At 37.3% G+C, this 16,611-nt stretch overlaps 2 protein-coding genes across 5 annotated transcripts in view; one reads left to right on the top strand and one right to left on the bottom strand.

Moving 5' to 3' along the window:
- Positions 1-4,087, bottom strand: part of LOC5568633 (peroxisomal multifunctional enzyme type 2) — a 48,599-nt gene extending 44,512 nt beyond the window's left edge. The window contains exons 1-2 of one of the 2 annotated variants that reach the window (XM_021844623.1): positions 4,007-4,087; positions 2,857-3,547 (exon numbers count right to left, since the gene is read on the bottom strand). In XM_021844623.1, coding sequence (XP_021700315.1) covers positions 2,857-3,505 — 649 coding nt within the window. In that variant the 5' untranslated portion in view covers positions 3,506-3,547; positions 4,007-4,087. Of the gene's footprint in view, positions 1-2,856; positions 3,548-3,853 lie in introns of both variants that reach the window. The other variant, XM_001652416.2, reaches the window with a different exon arrangement.
- A 2,488-nt stretch (positions 4,088-6,575) lies between these two features.
- The window catches only part of LOC5568632 (glutathione S-transferase C-terminal domain-containing protein homolog), a 38,617-nt gene continuing 28,581 nt past the window's right edge, over positions 6,576-16,611 (top strand). For 2 of the 3 annotated variants that reach the window (XM_021844621.1, XM_001652415.2), the window contains exons 1-3: positions 6,576-6,727; positions 6,800-6,924; positions 6,995-7,228. Coding sequence is in view for 1 of the 3 variants with exons in the window: in XM_001652415.2 (XP_001652465.1) it covers positions 6,869-6,924; positions 6,995-7,228 (290 nt within the window). In the remaining 2 variants the exon portion in view is untranslated. The remainder of the gene's footprint in view (positions 6,728-6,799; positions 6,925-6,994; positions 7,229-16,611) is intronic. The other variant, XM_021844622.1, reaches the window with a different exon arrangement.

The following is a 16,611-nucleotide window of genomic DNA, read 5'->3' as shown; positions in this document are numbered from 1 at the left end:
TCTTTCGATTGAGGTGCTAATCAAGAAATTTCGTTAAGCCAGCGAGAAGTTATAAACGTTTAAAATATTTCATGCCAGCGTAACGCTCTTGGTTTTGAAATTCCAATTTCACTCCTGTATAGAGAAGAAAGACGTACTTCTACGTCAAAAATAGACAAAATACCACATAATTATCTTCATATTTTTATTCCATCGTCATGATTGTACAATTGTATATGTTCATTCGCGTTTAAGCTTCATTACGCCACGGATAAGTAAGGAATCAAGCAAGTCGGAAGATGGGGCCGTCGTTGTTGAGGAAAGCTGGCTGCGTTGCTCCCAATATGGAAGAACAAAACGAGTAGCTGCTTGTGCACGGTGGTTCCTAGAAGCCGTACTGCAAATAATTTTGATTTTTACTATATAAAACGTTCAAAAACTTGTATGCTTACCTTCATTGTAATAGTTTTTACACAAAATATTTACAGCTTCTGAAGACTCACCAGGAAAAAAAAACATGACAGCAAGCGTCGATGGCATCAATTTTCAGATTTACCGATTTCGGCAAACTAACAGATTAATTACCGAAACATCGGTTAAATATTTCACCGTTGTCGGTAATGCTGGCAAATTACAGACGCCTCAGTAAAAATGATGACAGATTCACGTCGATTCACCGAAATTCTGTAATGTTGCTGTCAAAAACTGCTTGATTACCGAAACATCTGTAGTTTAGAAAATTACAGATCAGATTCGGTGATTTTATTTACCGAACTCTCACACTCTGTTTGAGTGTGTAGGGATGTTCAAAAATAAAAATTATAAAAATCATAAGCCAAAATTCATACACACTAAGCTCTTACGGTGAATTTCACCGTAATCTCAACAGCTGAACAGTTCGGTAAAATAAAACACCGTAATTCCGTCGAAATTTTACGGATTACGGTGATTTTTCACCGATTACTGTAAAAATTTACCGTACTCCGTTAATTTATTTCACCGAACTGTTCAGCTGTTGAGATTTTACAGGAATCCGTAAAATAATTTAAGTGTGTAGGTTCGCGAATAAAAATAAACCATTGCCCAAAACGTGTTTAGAACGATTTTAGATAACTGAAAATTATATTTAGATCGAAAATAAAAATTTGGGTATTAGAGGGTTAAGTGCTATTCTGATTACTCCTGTCTTTTACGTAAGATTAGAAGCCTCAATGTCAATTGTCATGAAGTCTTAAAAAAATTAGGCTGTTTAGTAGTAGTTCTAGTTAATTTCATTTTTTATTGTTAAAAGTATTTATTGGTCAATACGTTCATATGTCCTTTAAGAAAAAAAGTCACTTTCCTTGTCTGTTCAACAATTTCTCGAATCTTGTAAGTGAACCCTAATGATAGATCTCAGCGTCCTACTTTCCATAGTCATTTTTATAGTGAATGTTGAAGAGTAAAGTTACCTTAGGCTTATATTACAGTTTCCTACAAGATTCACTTTTCGGTGGCAAATGTAATGCTTCACAACGCCTACTTTCTACTTGTAAATTTTGCGAAAATGAAGCTGGAAATAGATTATTTATACCGATGTTACAAAAGAGGTATTTCTTATTATGGCAATGTAAAAACCATATTAAAATAAGATTGTCGCCACTTATTTCTACTCGGTGAATCTACTAGCCATTTTCCTAAGAGTAATATTCGTACATGATAACGATGTGTCTAGCTAGCTAATAGTAAGAGTGGCTACGGATCATTCTGGTTAGCAAAAGGCAAACTGATCGTCCGTTGGATCACATCCGAGATATTAGTGCGTCTAGGGTAACGGTCGTATTTTGGACCCCATAAGGAAGTGATTTTAGTTTTTTTGTCCCAATTAATTAAATGCACAGCGTGACCAAGTCAAAGAACATGCCAACATGTAGAGAAAAATTTCCTCTACGAGATAAAAATGCCCATCCATGAAACTTCGAAAATAATTGAATTGTGAAGCACTGTTTTTCATTATTTTGGACACACCAATACATTTTGGATCCTCAAAGTATTTTTTATCGTTTGGCGACAAGGCCCACGACACTGGTTGAATAATATGCTCGCCCATAGTCTAATCAATCGATTGACAATGGAAAACTGAAGACATTCTACGGTTTTAGTTAAGAAATTTGAAAAAAAGTTTTTGTTGTACATTTGAAAAATTTCTGACGGCTTCAATTTATGTGTGTAACGTGTTGTAACGCTTGCAAGGATGAACCAATTGAATTAGAATAATTTCAGATAAAATAAACACAGTTTCTATGTACAAACGGTTGATGCAAGTGCGGAATAGTCCTATCTTTCCAAATGGCATGCGAATTGAGTTAGTCTTTCTTTTAAAACTGGGAATTATGCAGGAAAATGGCCCAGGGGGTCCAAAATATATTGGTTACCCTATGCCATATGAATTATGACGCGGCTTTAAGCGAAAAAATGTCAAAATGTGATACCACCACTACAGGTTACGCCTTTGGTTTCCATCATATGGACTAATGGATTATGCCCTCCCATCGCGGCAAGGTCGCATAACCAAGGGGAGGGAGATTAAATTTAGAAGAAAATTCTTGAAATAATTTTAAATTAACCCTAGTGGAATCCTGAGTGTACTTCCTGAAGGAATTCAAGAGGAAATATTCGAAGGAATCTGTTGGCAAATTGAATGTATTATTAGTGAAACTCTTCGAAAAATACTCAGAGGAAATTAAGAACAATTGCTTTTCAAGGAAAACTTTAGTTTAAATCAAGTCTGATAACATTGTGATTTTAGGTATGCGTGATAAAACCCTTCAAAGTGCTGACCCCAGAACAAATACCAAGGATTAATAAGTTGATATGTAGAAGGTAAGGCTGACTTACTTAATTCGTTGAATAAAATCTCCGGCAAGATTCCCTCCGTCATCCTGGAGGCCGCCGTCGGCACAATAACGTTACAGTGGATGTTATTCTTCTGGCCTTCAATGGCCACCGTATTGGCCAGCCCCACCAGGCCCAGCTTGGCCGCGCTGTAGTTGGCCTGGCCAAAGTTCCCGTACACGCCGGAATTACTCGACGTCATAATGATACGACCGAAGTTTTGCTTCTTCATAATGGGCCAAGCTGCCCGGGTGGTCATAAAACTGCCCTTCATGTGTACATCGTGGATCAGATTCCAATCTTCGTCGGAAATCCGTGCCAGACTTCTGTCCCGCAGAATTCCTGCATTATTGATCAGCACGTCCACCCGACCGAACGCTTCCATTGCCGTTTGGATGATCTTTTCGCCATCAACAACAGAATTGTAATCGGCCACAGCGGTTCCACCAGCAGACCGAATTTCCTCCACAACCTTATCAGCCGCATTGGACTTTCCCTGGCCGTGGAAGTTTCCTCCCAAATCGTTAACAACCACTTTGGCGCCACGGGATCCGAATAGAAGGGCATACTCTCGGCCTAATCCGGCGCCGGCTCCGGTCACGACTACAACACGGCCATCGTAACGTAGTTGGTCCCGTTTGGCAGATACCATTATTCACAGCTTTTATTCCTGTAGCTTTTAATTCCACTTGACCTATGGAATGGAGTTGAGAAAGTTAAAATTAGCTTACATTTGTTCCAGAACAATCTTATCTCTTATATTGCAGGCCAACAGCAGAGAAAATATGATAGGCCACAATCAGCACAAACTCACTTTGAATACCGCCTAGTCATGTCATTAGAGAAGTCTACAAGAGGCCGAGGTACATAATTTTACACCTAAACCTCATTTGCAGTCTCGAATTAGTATGCAACAAGTTTGACCTTTCGTCGCCGACCATTTTTCACTCCGAAATTATGTAGGAATAATGGTTTATTTTCAAAGATTTGCGTAACTTACCGTGAACTTTCGAAACACTAGTACGGATTTATTGAGAATATTGTACTATTGAAGAAATTTAACACAAATAATTGAGCACCAAAACAACACAAAAACAAGGCAGATGACGAATGGACTTTGGAACAAACTCAAATTCAAGCAAAACAATCTCACCCACTGAAACACGATGTGATTGATGCGAGCTCTAAAACTGCACTGGCCACTGATTCGCTTCGCCTTCGGTTCGGCTGCGACTCGCAGTTTTGGGATATGAATGATCATTGATGATGACTGAAATGAATTTTATTTTGACATCGCACAGTGGTCGTACATGTCAGCAGCACGCGTTCAAAAATTGGCTTGTTAAGGCCGCACGGGACGTCATCATAATCACCCTATCCATTTCAAGAAGCAAATCTCAAGAACCACTCCATATATCGATGCGAAAAATGTATCACTATGATGCTATATAAGTAGTGCACAACCCGATAAAATTTCAGCGTCATCGGTTCACTAAAACTCGAGATTTGCTTCCACAAAGTTTTGATGATGATTGTTAGAGTGAGACAAAAGATAGGGAAAATAACACGGTCTCCCGTGTCGCCTTAATGGGTATCCAGTTTTTTTTTACACATTCTAATTCTCGCATAACTTCTGATCTCGCCCTAAAAGCCATTGGTAACCATGTGTGTAGTTCGTTGTTTCTGAGCATTTGCATGGGTTTTCATGTTATTTAACAACGTTATGGGGAAGAAAGGATCAATATCTACCTGCTAGTGATGTTGGTTTGGATGCTTATTCTTTCATTTGCTCAGAAACATCCAGCTACGCAAGTGGTTACCAATGGCTTTTAGGGTGTTATATCAGAGTATGCGAGAATTCTACGTTAAAAATTGAGTTAAACCCCATACAAAAACCGTTACGACGGGGTGGATGGGTGTCAAAAATGACCATTTTAGGCGTTATGAAATTTGTGAATAAACCCTTCAAATTCACGTCCAGCGACGGTGTTAACGCGCAGATATCGCGTCTCCAGTTGAAAGCCGGAATCATCGACAAGCGAAAACCGATTTCTCGCATAATCTGGGATAACGCCCTAAAAGCCATTGGTAACTACGTGTGTAGCTTGTTGTTTCTGAGCAAATGCATGAATATGCATCCAAACCAACACCACTGGCAGGTCAAGCATGACCCTTTCTTCACTATAGCGTTGTTAAATAACGTGTAAATCCATTCAAATGCTCAAAAACAATGAGCTACACACGTGGTTACCAATGGCTTTTAGGGCGAGATCATAAGTTATGCGAGATTTTTCTCTAAATCTATGAGGTGAACCTAACTTCGGGCATAGTGCGCTGGACAGCGCATCAGTTGTGCTACACAGCGCACCTTGCCCGACGTAGCTCTGACGCATGGGTTTGGAGGAAATACATTTTTCGGGTGTCGAAAATTCCGGTTTTCAACTGTTCGAATAATAATATGCGTGCAGTTCAAACGCAACGTCAAGATTTAAGTAGGCTTGGATTTTTTTGTTCTTCAAAGACGCTAATGTTCCTGATAAAACCCCTCTAAACAAGCTCCCTCAGGTTTGGACACTATTGCTATTGGAAGTTCGTGGATTGCTTATGGTGCCAGTAAAGAAAAACACGTACCCCCAACGATAAACAAGCGAGAAAAATGGATTTTATCATCGCTCTCTCTTTGGGGCTCCCGTCCGCTGCTTCCATTCATCAGACTTGTTACAATTTTCGATACATTGACGATCGTGGACCGCAACAGGTGGGGTGTTTTTCTTTGCTTGCTTTTATCGTGCTTCATACTCAAATGAGAGCGAATTCTGCAATGCCTATGGACCTATGCATGAGTTAACTATTTGACGTTTTAGCGGTGCCGTGTTATTTATGTTACCATGGAAACCAGTGTATTCGGCACCGCTCAAACGTCAAATTAGTGAACTCGTGCATTGGTCTATAGGCCAGGAGAAGTGGATGAACTTGTCATTCATTTTTCTGTCAATTCTCATACAAAATCTACTTTTTCTTTGACATAAATTCACTCTAGGTGAACCACTTCCCCTGGCCTATGGACCTATGCAAGGGTTCACTTTTTGACGTTTTAGCGGTGCCGTGTTATTTATGTGACCATGGAAACCAATGAATTCGGCACCGCTCAAAAGTCAAATTAGTGAACTCGTGCATCGGTCCATTCCACTAAGGGCTCATTCATTAATTTCACAACGCTGAAAATGACCATTTTTGACACCCACCCACCCCTTCGTAACGCTTTTTGTATGAACATTCTACAAATTTTATATGAGCCGTAACATCGTGAGGACACCCACCCACCCCCTTCAGCGTTATGAAATTTGTGAATATATTATGTATCCGGTAGAAATCAAGACCAACATTTATTTATAATTATTGTTTTCTCGGGCCTCGTGCGTCGCAGCTAATATGTGAATAGTGCGCTGTGTTCATAAAAATCGTAAGAATGCAGCGCCACACTAAAAAACTGATTTCATAATCGCGCGAGTTGAGGTGCGTCGCGAGTCTCACTGGCGCGATCCGGTTTGGTGGCGGTGCGACAATACCCAAAGTGGAATAAGAAAAATCTCACCAATCACAGAAAAAGAAGACCGTCTTCGCGAGTCTCGTCTCAGGTTTTCACCGCACATTTTTTTTGTGTGTAGATGTTCATTTGAGATGAACTCAAATGATGACGATGATGGTTTTTTGACTTTTCTGTCATCATCATCCCACGACGACGCGGAGGCCAGACCATCAGGACGACGTCGACAAGAGCTGAAGCACTTTCTTGCTTTTCTACGTTTACGATTGAAGTGAAACAATGCCCTTCTGATTCAATAGAATAAAGTGCGAAATTAATGTGAAAAAGGTAAGCCATTTTTCGCCATAAACTTGTTCCTGTACGTGCCAAACTTCACCAACTACTTCCGCATGCCCTCAGCTTTCTTTCTGTGTGTGCTCACTGACTAAAACTGGTCCTGATCCAAAACCTCGCTCTGCTCTGCTCAACATGATAGAGAATCTGTCCAAGAAGCGAATGGTGTTCGGGATTAGTTGTTTGATACTGTGAGTAGCGTTGGTAAATTTGTCGGGAATCCCATCCGTAACTAATGGCAGGAACCGTCCGATTTTTCAGATTGACTATCGTGGTCCTCATCATCGAGTCCAAATGGATGAAAGCCGGAACGCGACGACAGGAGTTCATCATTGAGAACAATTCCACTTGCTGGAAACGGGAAACGTACGAAGTCATTAAGGATTGCCATCCCTGCACGGCGTTCGAAATTGCCAGCAGATCCCAGGGGGTGTGCGTGCTGACCCACAACAAGGAAGTGCTCAAGTGCATGAGCGGAGAGATAGTCACCCGAAGGTAAGCATTCCGGACACCTACAGTGACTCAAATTCATGTTTGTACAGGGGCTTTCCTTATCCGAGTGGTTAGAGTCCTCGGCTACAAAGCAGAACCATGCTGAAGGTGTCTGGGTTCGATTCCCGGTCGGTCCAGGATCTTTTTGTTTTGGGAATTTCCTCGACTCCCCTGGGCATAGAGTATCATCGTACCTGCCACACGATATACGAATGCGAAAATGGCAACTTAGACAAAGAAAGCTCTCAGTTAATAACTGTGGAAGTGCTCATAAGAACATTAAGCTGAGAAGTAGGCTCTGTCCCAGTGAAGACGTAAATGCCAAGAAGAAGGTTAATCTACTGGTCTTTCTCTTCTAGACATAGAAAAAACTTTCGACAATGTTTGACATGATGGCTTGTTTGTAAAATTAAAAAAAATCTTATTTTCCAACATACATTGTTAGAATAATCCAAAGTTATCTGTCAAATCGTACACTGGTAAGAACGTAAGAACTGGTATTCCTCAAGGCAGCATTTTGGGACCATGTTATGACGAATACATATGAATGTCTTAAGGATATGCTTTGAAATGTGATCATAATAATGGTAACTAATTTCCTTGAGGTATAATCATGAAAAGTACAAAAACATTGTAAATAATGCAGACTGGAATCGATTGATGAACGATGAAACTAACACACACGGTCATTAACACTTGGAAATTTTATGCTGCTAAATTGAATTATGGCAGAACTGCCCATAACTGTATATTTGTAACATTCGACAAAAGTAGGCACTGAGTAAATTGGATACCCAGTGTGCATTTTATGGCAGTATGGACCTGTGCACGAGTTCACGAATTTGACGTTTGAGCGGTGCCGAATTCACTTGTTGCCATGGTCACGTAAATGAGCCATTTTACGAAGCAGGTCAAATGACAGGAGACCTGGGATTTTTCCAGAGGGATGGCATCATAGTTTTTCACTATGGTATTTGACAGGTCTTGTTGTACCTTCTTATCGGGAGCATAAATTTATACTCCAGTTGAAATTCTCACGCACACTCATATATTTGTTGAATGTTTACATTCCGTATGAGTGAAAATGGGACAAAATGCGCCAAACAAGACAAAAACTGCGCAAAGCTGGTATGTGAGAATGTGCAATGAAAGTCTTCGGTTTACTTATCAGTGGTTTCATCCACGTTCGCAATGGCATTTACCCATCTATCCCGCGCATCGATATTATTTGGAAACTTGTGATGCGAAATGTTATCATCGTGATAATTGTTCTTATGATTTTTTGAATCGCAACCTAAAGAAGGAAACAACACTACATTGTGATTTTCATGATAATAGATATGAAACTTACTTTTATTTTAAACCGCGAGCTACGCTATGGAAATAATAACGACCAATATGCGTAGATTTTGTGTGCCTAGGTTCGTTTTGCCACATTCACCTCAGCTGCATTGCTTATAGTGTAATAGTATTGGTGAGCGCTGCTCGCGTTAGATAAGAGGCAACCGATTTTTCAATCATCGTCGTCAGTTATGGCGATGATGATGGTTGATGACTGTGCGCATTTCAAGCGTAGCTTTTCATACAGGCGAAAACTTAAATGGAGAAAAAATATTAAAATATTTCTGATCACAAAAATGCCTTTTTATGTGAAATATAGGTGAAAAAGAGGTAGCTGATACAATAACTAGGTGTAAAGTTGCAGTAACAAACATTTTTGGATCTCTTTTTTGTCATTTTCTTCATGTCCTCGTTTGGTAAGATGAGGCGTTGTTAAAAATCACGCTGGATTTAATCCCAGGTCTCCTGTCAATTCTCGATTACTTTTTCAAATCGACGTAAGTAACTTTCATACGGTTTTGAGAAAATTAATTCAGAAGAATCACAACCTGTCTTCTAAAACTGTTTTAAAATGAATCACCTTTTTAGCATTTTTTCGACGTGTACATTTCTTAAATTTTGCATACAATGAGCTCGCGTTCAAAAACTATGGAGTTCCTATTATTTCACACAAGAATTTTATGACAAAATGATAAGCCGTTTTATTCAGTTACTTGCGACGTTTTTCTACCAGTGTAAAATCGACTCAAGTAGTGTTTTGTTTTGATTCGTGGTTAAGTCACTTTTTCTCTCCATACAGCGGGGCGGCGAAAGTAGTGGTTAGGTTGCGAAAGTTGAAAATCTTACTTTCGTCATTTTGTATATCCGAAAATTAAACGTTTTAAAAGTGAAAAGTTGAGTTGGTACAGAGCGGTACGTGTAGAATTCCGCCTGCTTAACACGTAGGATCGATAAAGTAAGTTTGTATACTTTTTTGACTTGAGTCTGTATGAATAAGTTTTCGAGAATTGACGCCGTTTCGGCGATCAGCTGTTCCGAAACGTCTCGTAAAATGGCTTATAACACGGCACCGCTTAAACGTCAAATCTCGATTACTTTTTCAAATTGACGTAAGTAAGTTTCATACGGGATTGAGAAAGTTAAATGAGAAGAACCACAACCTTTCTTCTAAAACTGTTTTAAAATGAATCCCCTTTTTAACATTTTTTTACCGTGTATATCGCTTGAATTTTGCATGCAATCAGCTCGCGTTCAAACACTAAATAGTTCCTATCATTTCCCACAAAAAAAAATGTATGACAAAATGATAAGCCGTTTCAATCAGTTACTTACGACGTTTTTGTACCAGTGTAAAATCGACTCAAGTAGTGTTTTGTTTTGATTCGTGGTTAAGTCACTTTGTCTTCTATACAACGGAGCGACGAAAGTAGCGGTTAGGTTGCGAAAGTGGAGAATCTTACTTTCGTCGTTTTGTAAATCCGGAAATTAAACGTTCTAAAAGTGAAAAATCGAGTTGGTTTAGAGCGGAACGTGTAGAATTTCGTCTGCGAAACACGTAGGAATGATAAAGTAAGTTTGTTAAGTTTTCTGACTTGAGTCTGTTTGAATAAGTCTTCGAGAAATAGTGAACTCGTGCATTGGTCCATGGGAGGAAACTAAAATTTCTTAAGGGGGGATCCTACAGACATCCATGCAAGATTATCACATAATCTTGGGAGCGGTTCTTTCATCACCCCGAGTCTAAGTACGACTCCCAGAGAATTGTATAACAGTGAATTGCCTTTAGTAGTGCATACAAATCAACTCTTTGGAAGCTATCGAGTGCACAAAGGTTTTAAGTTTGTAATGTGTGAGTACTATTTTAAATTAAAGATGAATTCAAAAAACACATGTTTAAAATAACAGCTGAAAAATCTCCTTTTATTAATAACTTCTCTAAATCAAGGACATTTTCAAGATTTGAGTGAAATGCGGGACGTTTCGCGGGACACTTTTCAGCGCGGGACATATGTTTAAAATACGGGACTGTCCCGCGAAAAGCGGGACGTCTGGTCACTTTATCGGAATCACATCAATATGGGTATCAAATATCAAGATTTTAAAAAGAGATGCTTTTGAAAGCACTTCCAGAATCACTGGCTGCCATGACCACTGTATAGTAGATTCCAGCCACCCCGATGGAAGTGCCTTATTTCACACATGGAAGAATCATATCAATATGGGTAACATACTTCAATATTTTTGACTAGTGGTCCCGGCAAACTTCGTATTGCCGTCAAGTAGGCTGCTGAAAAACGTCATGGACGTCCCATACAAAACAGGCAGTTCCGTTTGCTCCCGTTTTTTTCTAACTTTCCTGTGAACATCTTGAGTTTTTATACACACAAACACGTCGGAACACTTCAGGATCATATCTACATGATAAATTTTGAAATCCGATAGCGCGTTCTCAAGTCATTTTGTGACATACAAACACCACTCCATTTTTATTTATATAGATTATCATGCTTCCGGAAGCAGTTTTGTAGAATCACCGTCTACCATGAACAGTAGATTCCATCAAACAGGGTGTCTACTACCTGGAAAAACCTGGAAAACCTGAAAATATCAGGGAATTTTATTCAACCTGGAAAAAACCTGGAATTCTCAGGGAATTTTGGCTACACTCAGGGAAATTATTTTAAAGCAATAATGCATAGTAGAATATGTCGTTTTTGTGAAACAAAATCTTTTCAATCAAAAAATTTTCGCTATCAAAACGCTAGTTGACCTTTTAACGATTTTTATTTAAATATTCAACATAAACATTTTTAGTAGGGCGCGGCTTATTCTTCAAAAGCTCTCAAAACCAAAAATTCGTGTGCTTCACTGAATTCAAATCACATTATAGGAGAAACCTCAAAATCTGAGCCAAAAATATTAACATTTAAAGGTGGCGCAAGCGTTTGGAAGGTGAATTTTCAAGTTATAAAAAATGACCTTCAGTGAAGTAAACATAACTTTGTTATTTTTTAACCAATTTTGAAACTTTTAGCACCATTATCTTCCGAATTAAATTTATAAAAACTTTGTAGAACACCAAATTTGTCTAAAATCTAAGTTAAAAATATTTTTATCCAAATTTTTCCTCATTTTACTCAAAATTATAAATCGATTCCGAATATTTTTACATGTTTTCAAAGCAAATTTAGTTGTTTTCAAACTGTTCATACAACACATTTTTCTAAAAAATGGTTTTGACTCAGCTTTTCAACAAAAACTACCCAACAACATGATTTTTAATGAAAAAATCAAATATCTTTGGATTACTTAAATTTTTTCGCCGGAAATTGATTTTTTTTCTATAAAACTTAAATATATAAAGCATCTTGCCTGATGAAAAGTGCATATATTTTTTAACATATGCAGACATATGTTTGTTTCAAAATTATTTAAAAATAGACTTTGCAACAATTTTTAAAGGTTTAACAAATGAGAAAAACTAGTTTCAGCTTTAGAGATAATATTTAACTGGCACAAATTTGAAAAAAAAAACTGGCATTTTTTGTTAAAAAATCATGTTTTCGCTGCATGACTGGGTCAAGACATTTTTAATGAAATGTTATGTATGAAAGGTTTGAAAACAATTGAATTAACTTTAAAAGCATGTAAAAAGATTTGGAATCGGTTGAGTAATCATGAAGTTATGGTCAAACAAAATTGAAATTTTTAGTAAAATGAGGAAAAATTTTGGATAAATTATTTTTAACTAAAACTTGTTTTGATTTAAGACAATTTGGTGTTCTACAAAGTTTTCATAAATTTAATTTTGAAGGTGTTGATGCTAAAAGTTTTGAAGTCGGTTAATAAATAACAAATACTCTAGAGCAGCGTGCTGCCTTTGCATCTTTGCGAGGGAGCGAAAAAATGCTAAGCAGAGAGGCAACGAAAAATGAGCGAGGAAAATGCAGCACAAAACACAACAGAGTAAAATTCCATCAAAAAGGGTGCTCTCACAACTCCCCGAGGACTGTCTGTTCGGGCGGCAGACTCAAGAGTTGTTTTGAAATGAGAGTTATGGTGAGCATCGCAACGAGAGAGAGAGAGAGTGCCTGAAAAAATCCTCGCATTTTTTTGCACTCTCACTCGAATTGCTTGAGGATCTGTGTTGAAAATTTTGAGTTAATTTTTTATCCTCAGAGAAACGGTAAAATCGCCTCCTCTTTGCCTCGCAGAGGAGTTTCTATCAAGCCTGCTTTACTGAAGGTTATTTTTTATAACCTGAAAATTCACCTTCAAAACGCTTGGTGGCGACCTTTGAATGTTAATATTTTTGGCTCAAATTTTGAGGTTTCTCTATTAATGTAATTTAAAATTAGTAGAGCTCACGAATTTTTGGTTTTGAGAGCTTTTGAAAAATAAACCGCACCCTAATGTTTAGGCAATGAAGCAAAATTTAAGATTGCCAAGTTGATAAAGGCTAGTACAGTTCTAGTTGGGTTCCATTCATGAGCATATGAAACCTAGTTGAAAACATTCCAATTTTTTTTTCAAAATTTTGTTTTTCTTTTTTTATACAAAAATAATAAACTTTGTAGGTAAAGAGAAAAAAGGACAAAAATACTATATTTTGAAGGTTAGCAGATTTTTTTATAGTCTTGTCTATTTTAGTCTTACTATTTTAATGCAAGTTTCTATTTTTGGTTAAGGTCTCTAAAGTCTCTATTTTAATCAAAATGGTCACTAAACTCACATTTGATCTGCTTGCAGTAAATCCTGATGCAAAATTCTAGAGACTCAAGAGAAACCTACAAAGACTATTATACGATTATTCCACAAGTTCTTAATGATAGTTTTCTCAGATCCCGAGGAATGCTTCAGGAATTCTGGTAATTTTTCCAGTGATTTCTTCTGGAATACTTCCAGGAATGCTACCAACAATTTTTCAATGGATGCTTAGAAGAATTTCTTAAGAATTTGGCCCAAAGTTGCTAGAGCTTTCCACCGCTTCCACAAAGGTTCATTCCAGAGCTTAACAAAAAAAACTTGCAGTAATTTTCACAGAGGTTATCCTGAAAAAAAAAAAAACCTAGCGTTTATCACATGATTTTTCCACTGATTTTTTGTAACTTCTAGAAAATTTCGCACAGATCCTAAAGGAGCTCTTCCACTAAGATTTATTTCAGAGTTTTTGAAAAAAATATTTTTTTTCGACATTTTTCCAAGAAACCCCATAATAATTTCTACGCCATTTTTTTTTTCATTTATTCTAAGCATTTTCATAAGGACCCTTTTTAAATTTACTCACGATTACACTCAGGAATTGCTCCAAAAATCCTTCAGGCATTGTTCGATGAAATCGGAGTTATAAACTAATAAACTTTTCCAAGAATTTCTTGATAAATTCAACTTGGGATTCCTTATAAAATTTCTCCAAAAATTCTCTCGGCATTTCTCCATCATTTCATCAAAATATGATTCCTGTGGTTCCATTTCTTGAAAAAATTTTCAAATCTCAATGAATTCTTCTCAACTTCATCACCATTTCTTCAAAAACAAGACTGTAATACTTTATTCAGAGGTTGAAATGTTTTTTTTTTTCAGTTATATTGACAATTTATGAGGAGAATCTTAGAAAGCGCTTCATCAAGAATCCAAAATTTCGACATTCCTTGTGAATTTCTCAAAATTTTCTACAATAAATCTGACAAATTTCTTTGATCCTTTCCTGGAGACATCCCTTGATCTTTAAATACTTTATCAAAAACCTGGAGGAATTTCTGAACGAGGTTAGAATTCTTGAAGATGATCTAAATCAACTTTTTGGAAAACTTGTAGATTCGTTGAATCATAAAACAATTATTGGACGGATTCCTGATCCTTAGAAAAATTCCAGATCGAGTTCATGGAGGTATCTAAAACGAAATTCTTGGCAGAATTACTCACAGAATTCGCTAAACATCACAAATCATACTCCTGGAAATATTATCGGTGTAATATGTGAATAAATTTTACAGCACAAGGAGCAATCGTAATGGAACGAGTACGTTTTTGATGTTCATAAAACTGAATACCATTTTAGGGAAGTCTTTTTTTTTTTCTTAGGTTCAATCGTTGTTAATATCTGACTTTGAGAATGACAGGCACTTTCAGATCATTTGATAATAATTCTTGGTTTTCGTGGAATTATTACAAAATAACCATTTTTTTTCTTGAGTTGTTAACAAACATATATTTTTTTGAAAATACTTTTCGTTAGACTTTTTTTTTAAGTGTTTCAAAGCCAAACTCCTATCTTTGAAAATAAATGTTTAATCATCTAATATTAAAAATTCACCAAACACTTATGGATTTTGAAGAGTTTCTTGAACCTGGAATTATTTTCCAGAACCTGGAAAAACCTGGAAATATCAGGGAATTCTATTTCTGTAAATGAGTAGACACCCTGATCAAAGACACATTAAAGACCTTCATGTCTCTTGCAGTTGCCCAAAATTTTATGGCTCATAAGGTAATCTAGAATGCCGTGAAAAGTGTACTGCGATCTGTCAAACTTGGGTACCTTTTGCACTACCGAGGGACCAAATGCAGTACTAGAAGTGGTACCCAATCTGAGCACGATTGGGACGGACCTGATTTCATATTCCTTGGATGATGTGGAGCGTTCTCAGAACCACAAGATGTAAAAACCACTCGAGCACTTGGAACCTGCTATACAGTGGTATGGCAGCCGGTGGTTCTGGAAATGCTCCCGAGAGTATCACTTCCAAAAATCTTGAAGTTTGATACCCATACTGATACGGTTCCTCATAGACGAGAACAGCTTTCATTTTGAAATTTAATGCTCAAAATATGCTCGAAGTGTAGCTCCGGACAATATTTGCATGGTTAAACATTTTTTCCGGAACCAGTTTTAGGTCAAATTTCTGAAGGTTTCCAACGAATCTCAATTCACACACTGCACAAAATACAAGCGACTGCAAAAAAATGCCATTTGGAAATGATCTCGGAAACTCCGGTGTCCCGGTGTCCAGTGGACAATTTGTATGGCCAAGCAAGTTCCTGAAACTAGACCAAATGTTCCGTCGACTGCTTCCGAATTACATCAATTTTTCATATCGTTATCAGCATTTGAATTTGGGAAAATTTTGCCTATCTCAATCATTTTGCCTATCCCCTGTACATACCCTCATACGGCTCCGCGTTGCCAAATGCCACATGAGCCTTCGTACGGACCCTCAACATAGGCTTTACAATACACATCTTCCACTTTCGGTATAAAGTTTACGTCAAACCTACCATCAAGAGTAGTGTGCTTAGTCAAAATTGGTCTGCTACAGTTGGTGGGACTCTTATGCGTCGAAATTCCCCCAAAACTCCGTATTTCTAGGCATAACCGTCCCACTTTTAATTTCATAGCAAAATTCATATTGTTTCGCTAAAACAAACTCATATATCTAAAAGCACCCATTTCCTCATATTATTGTGAAGAAATTTTTAAAATTTACCTTAACCTCTATCCATTCGGAGTATAAATGTGCCAAAATATTTAATCGCGTTTTTCTCGGCTTCATGTTTTAGAACATGGGACAATTATGCGTATAACGGCAGTGCTTCAGATTTGAGCAAAAAAACTGGTTTTGAAAATTTGTAAAACGACAATGGTTATTTTCCTCTTAAAATTACCAAGAACCCAAAAGTGCTTATTTAAGGCTAATATTTCGTACAACTGGGTGTATAGTCAAAAAATAATTCTGATAGAAATTTTATTGCTAGGGGAAGGGGTGGTAAAATGAACACCTTAAGTAAATCATCTTGTTTCTGATAGAAAAAACGAGAAATTTGTATAGTTCCTTCGCACAACATCAAAAATAGGGATGTAATCTATAGCAGTGACATGGATTCAGACTAAAATAACTAATTTTTCACATATTTTCATCGCTATCAAAAAGCAATGCAAATGTTCATTTTACCTGCACTATGTGGGTAAAATGAACAGTGGTTGGTGGTAAAACGAACACCATGCAAAAAACGTGAGCAAAACAAATATATTTGAAAAAATTTAT

This window comes from Aedes aegypti, chromosome 2 (genome assembly GCF_002204515.2).
Source record: "Aedes aegypti strain LVP_AGWG chromosome 2, AaegL5.0 Primary Assembly, whole genome shotgun sequence".
Taxonomy (NCBI): Eukaryota; Metazoa; Arthropoda; class Insecta; order Diptera; family Culicidae; genus Aedes; species Aedes aegypti.
Note: the sequence above shows the minus strand (reverse complement) of the source record. Positions and strands in the feature narration are given on the sequence as shown.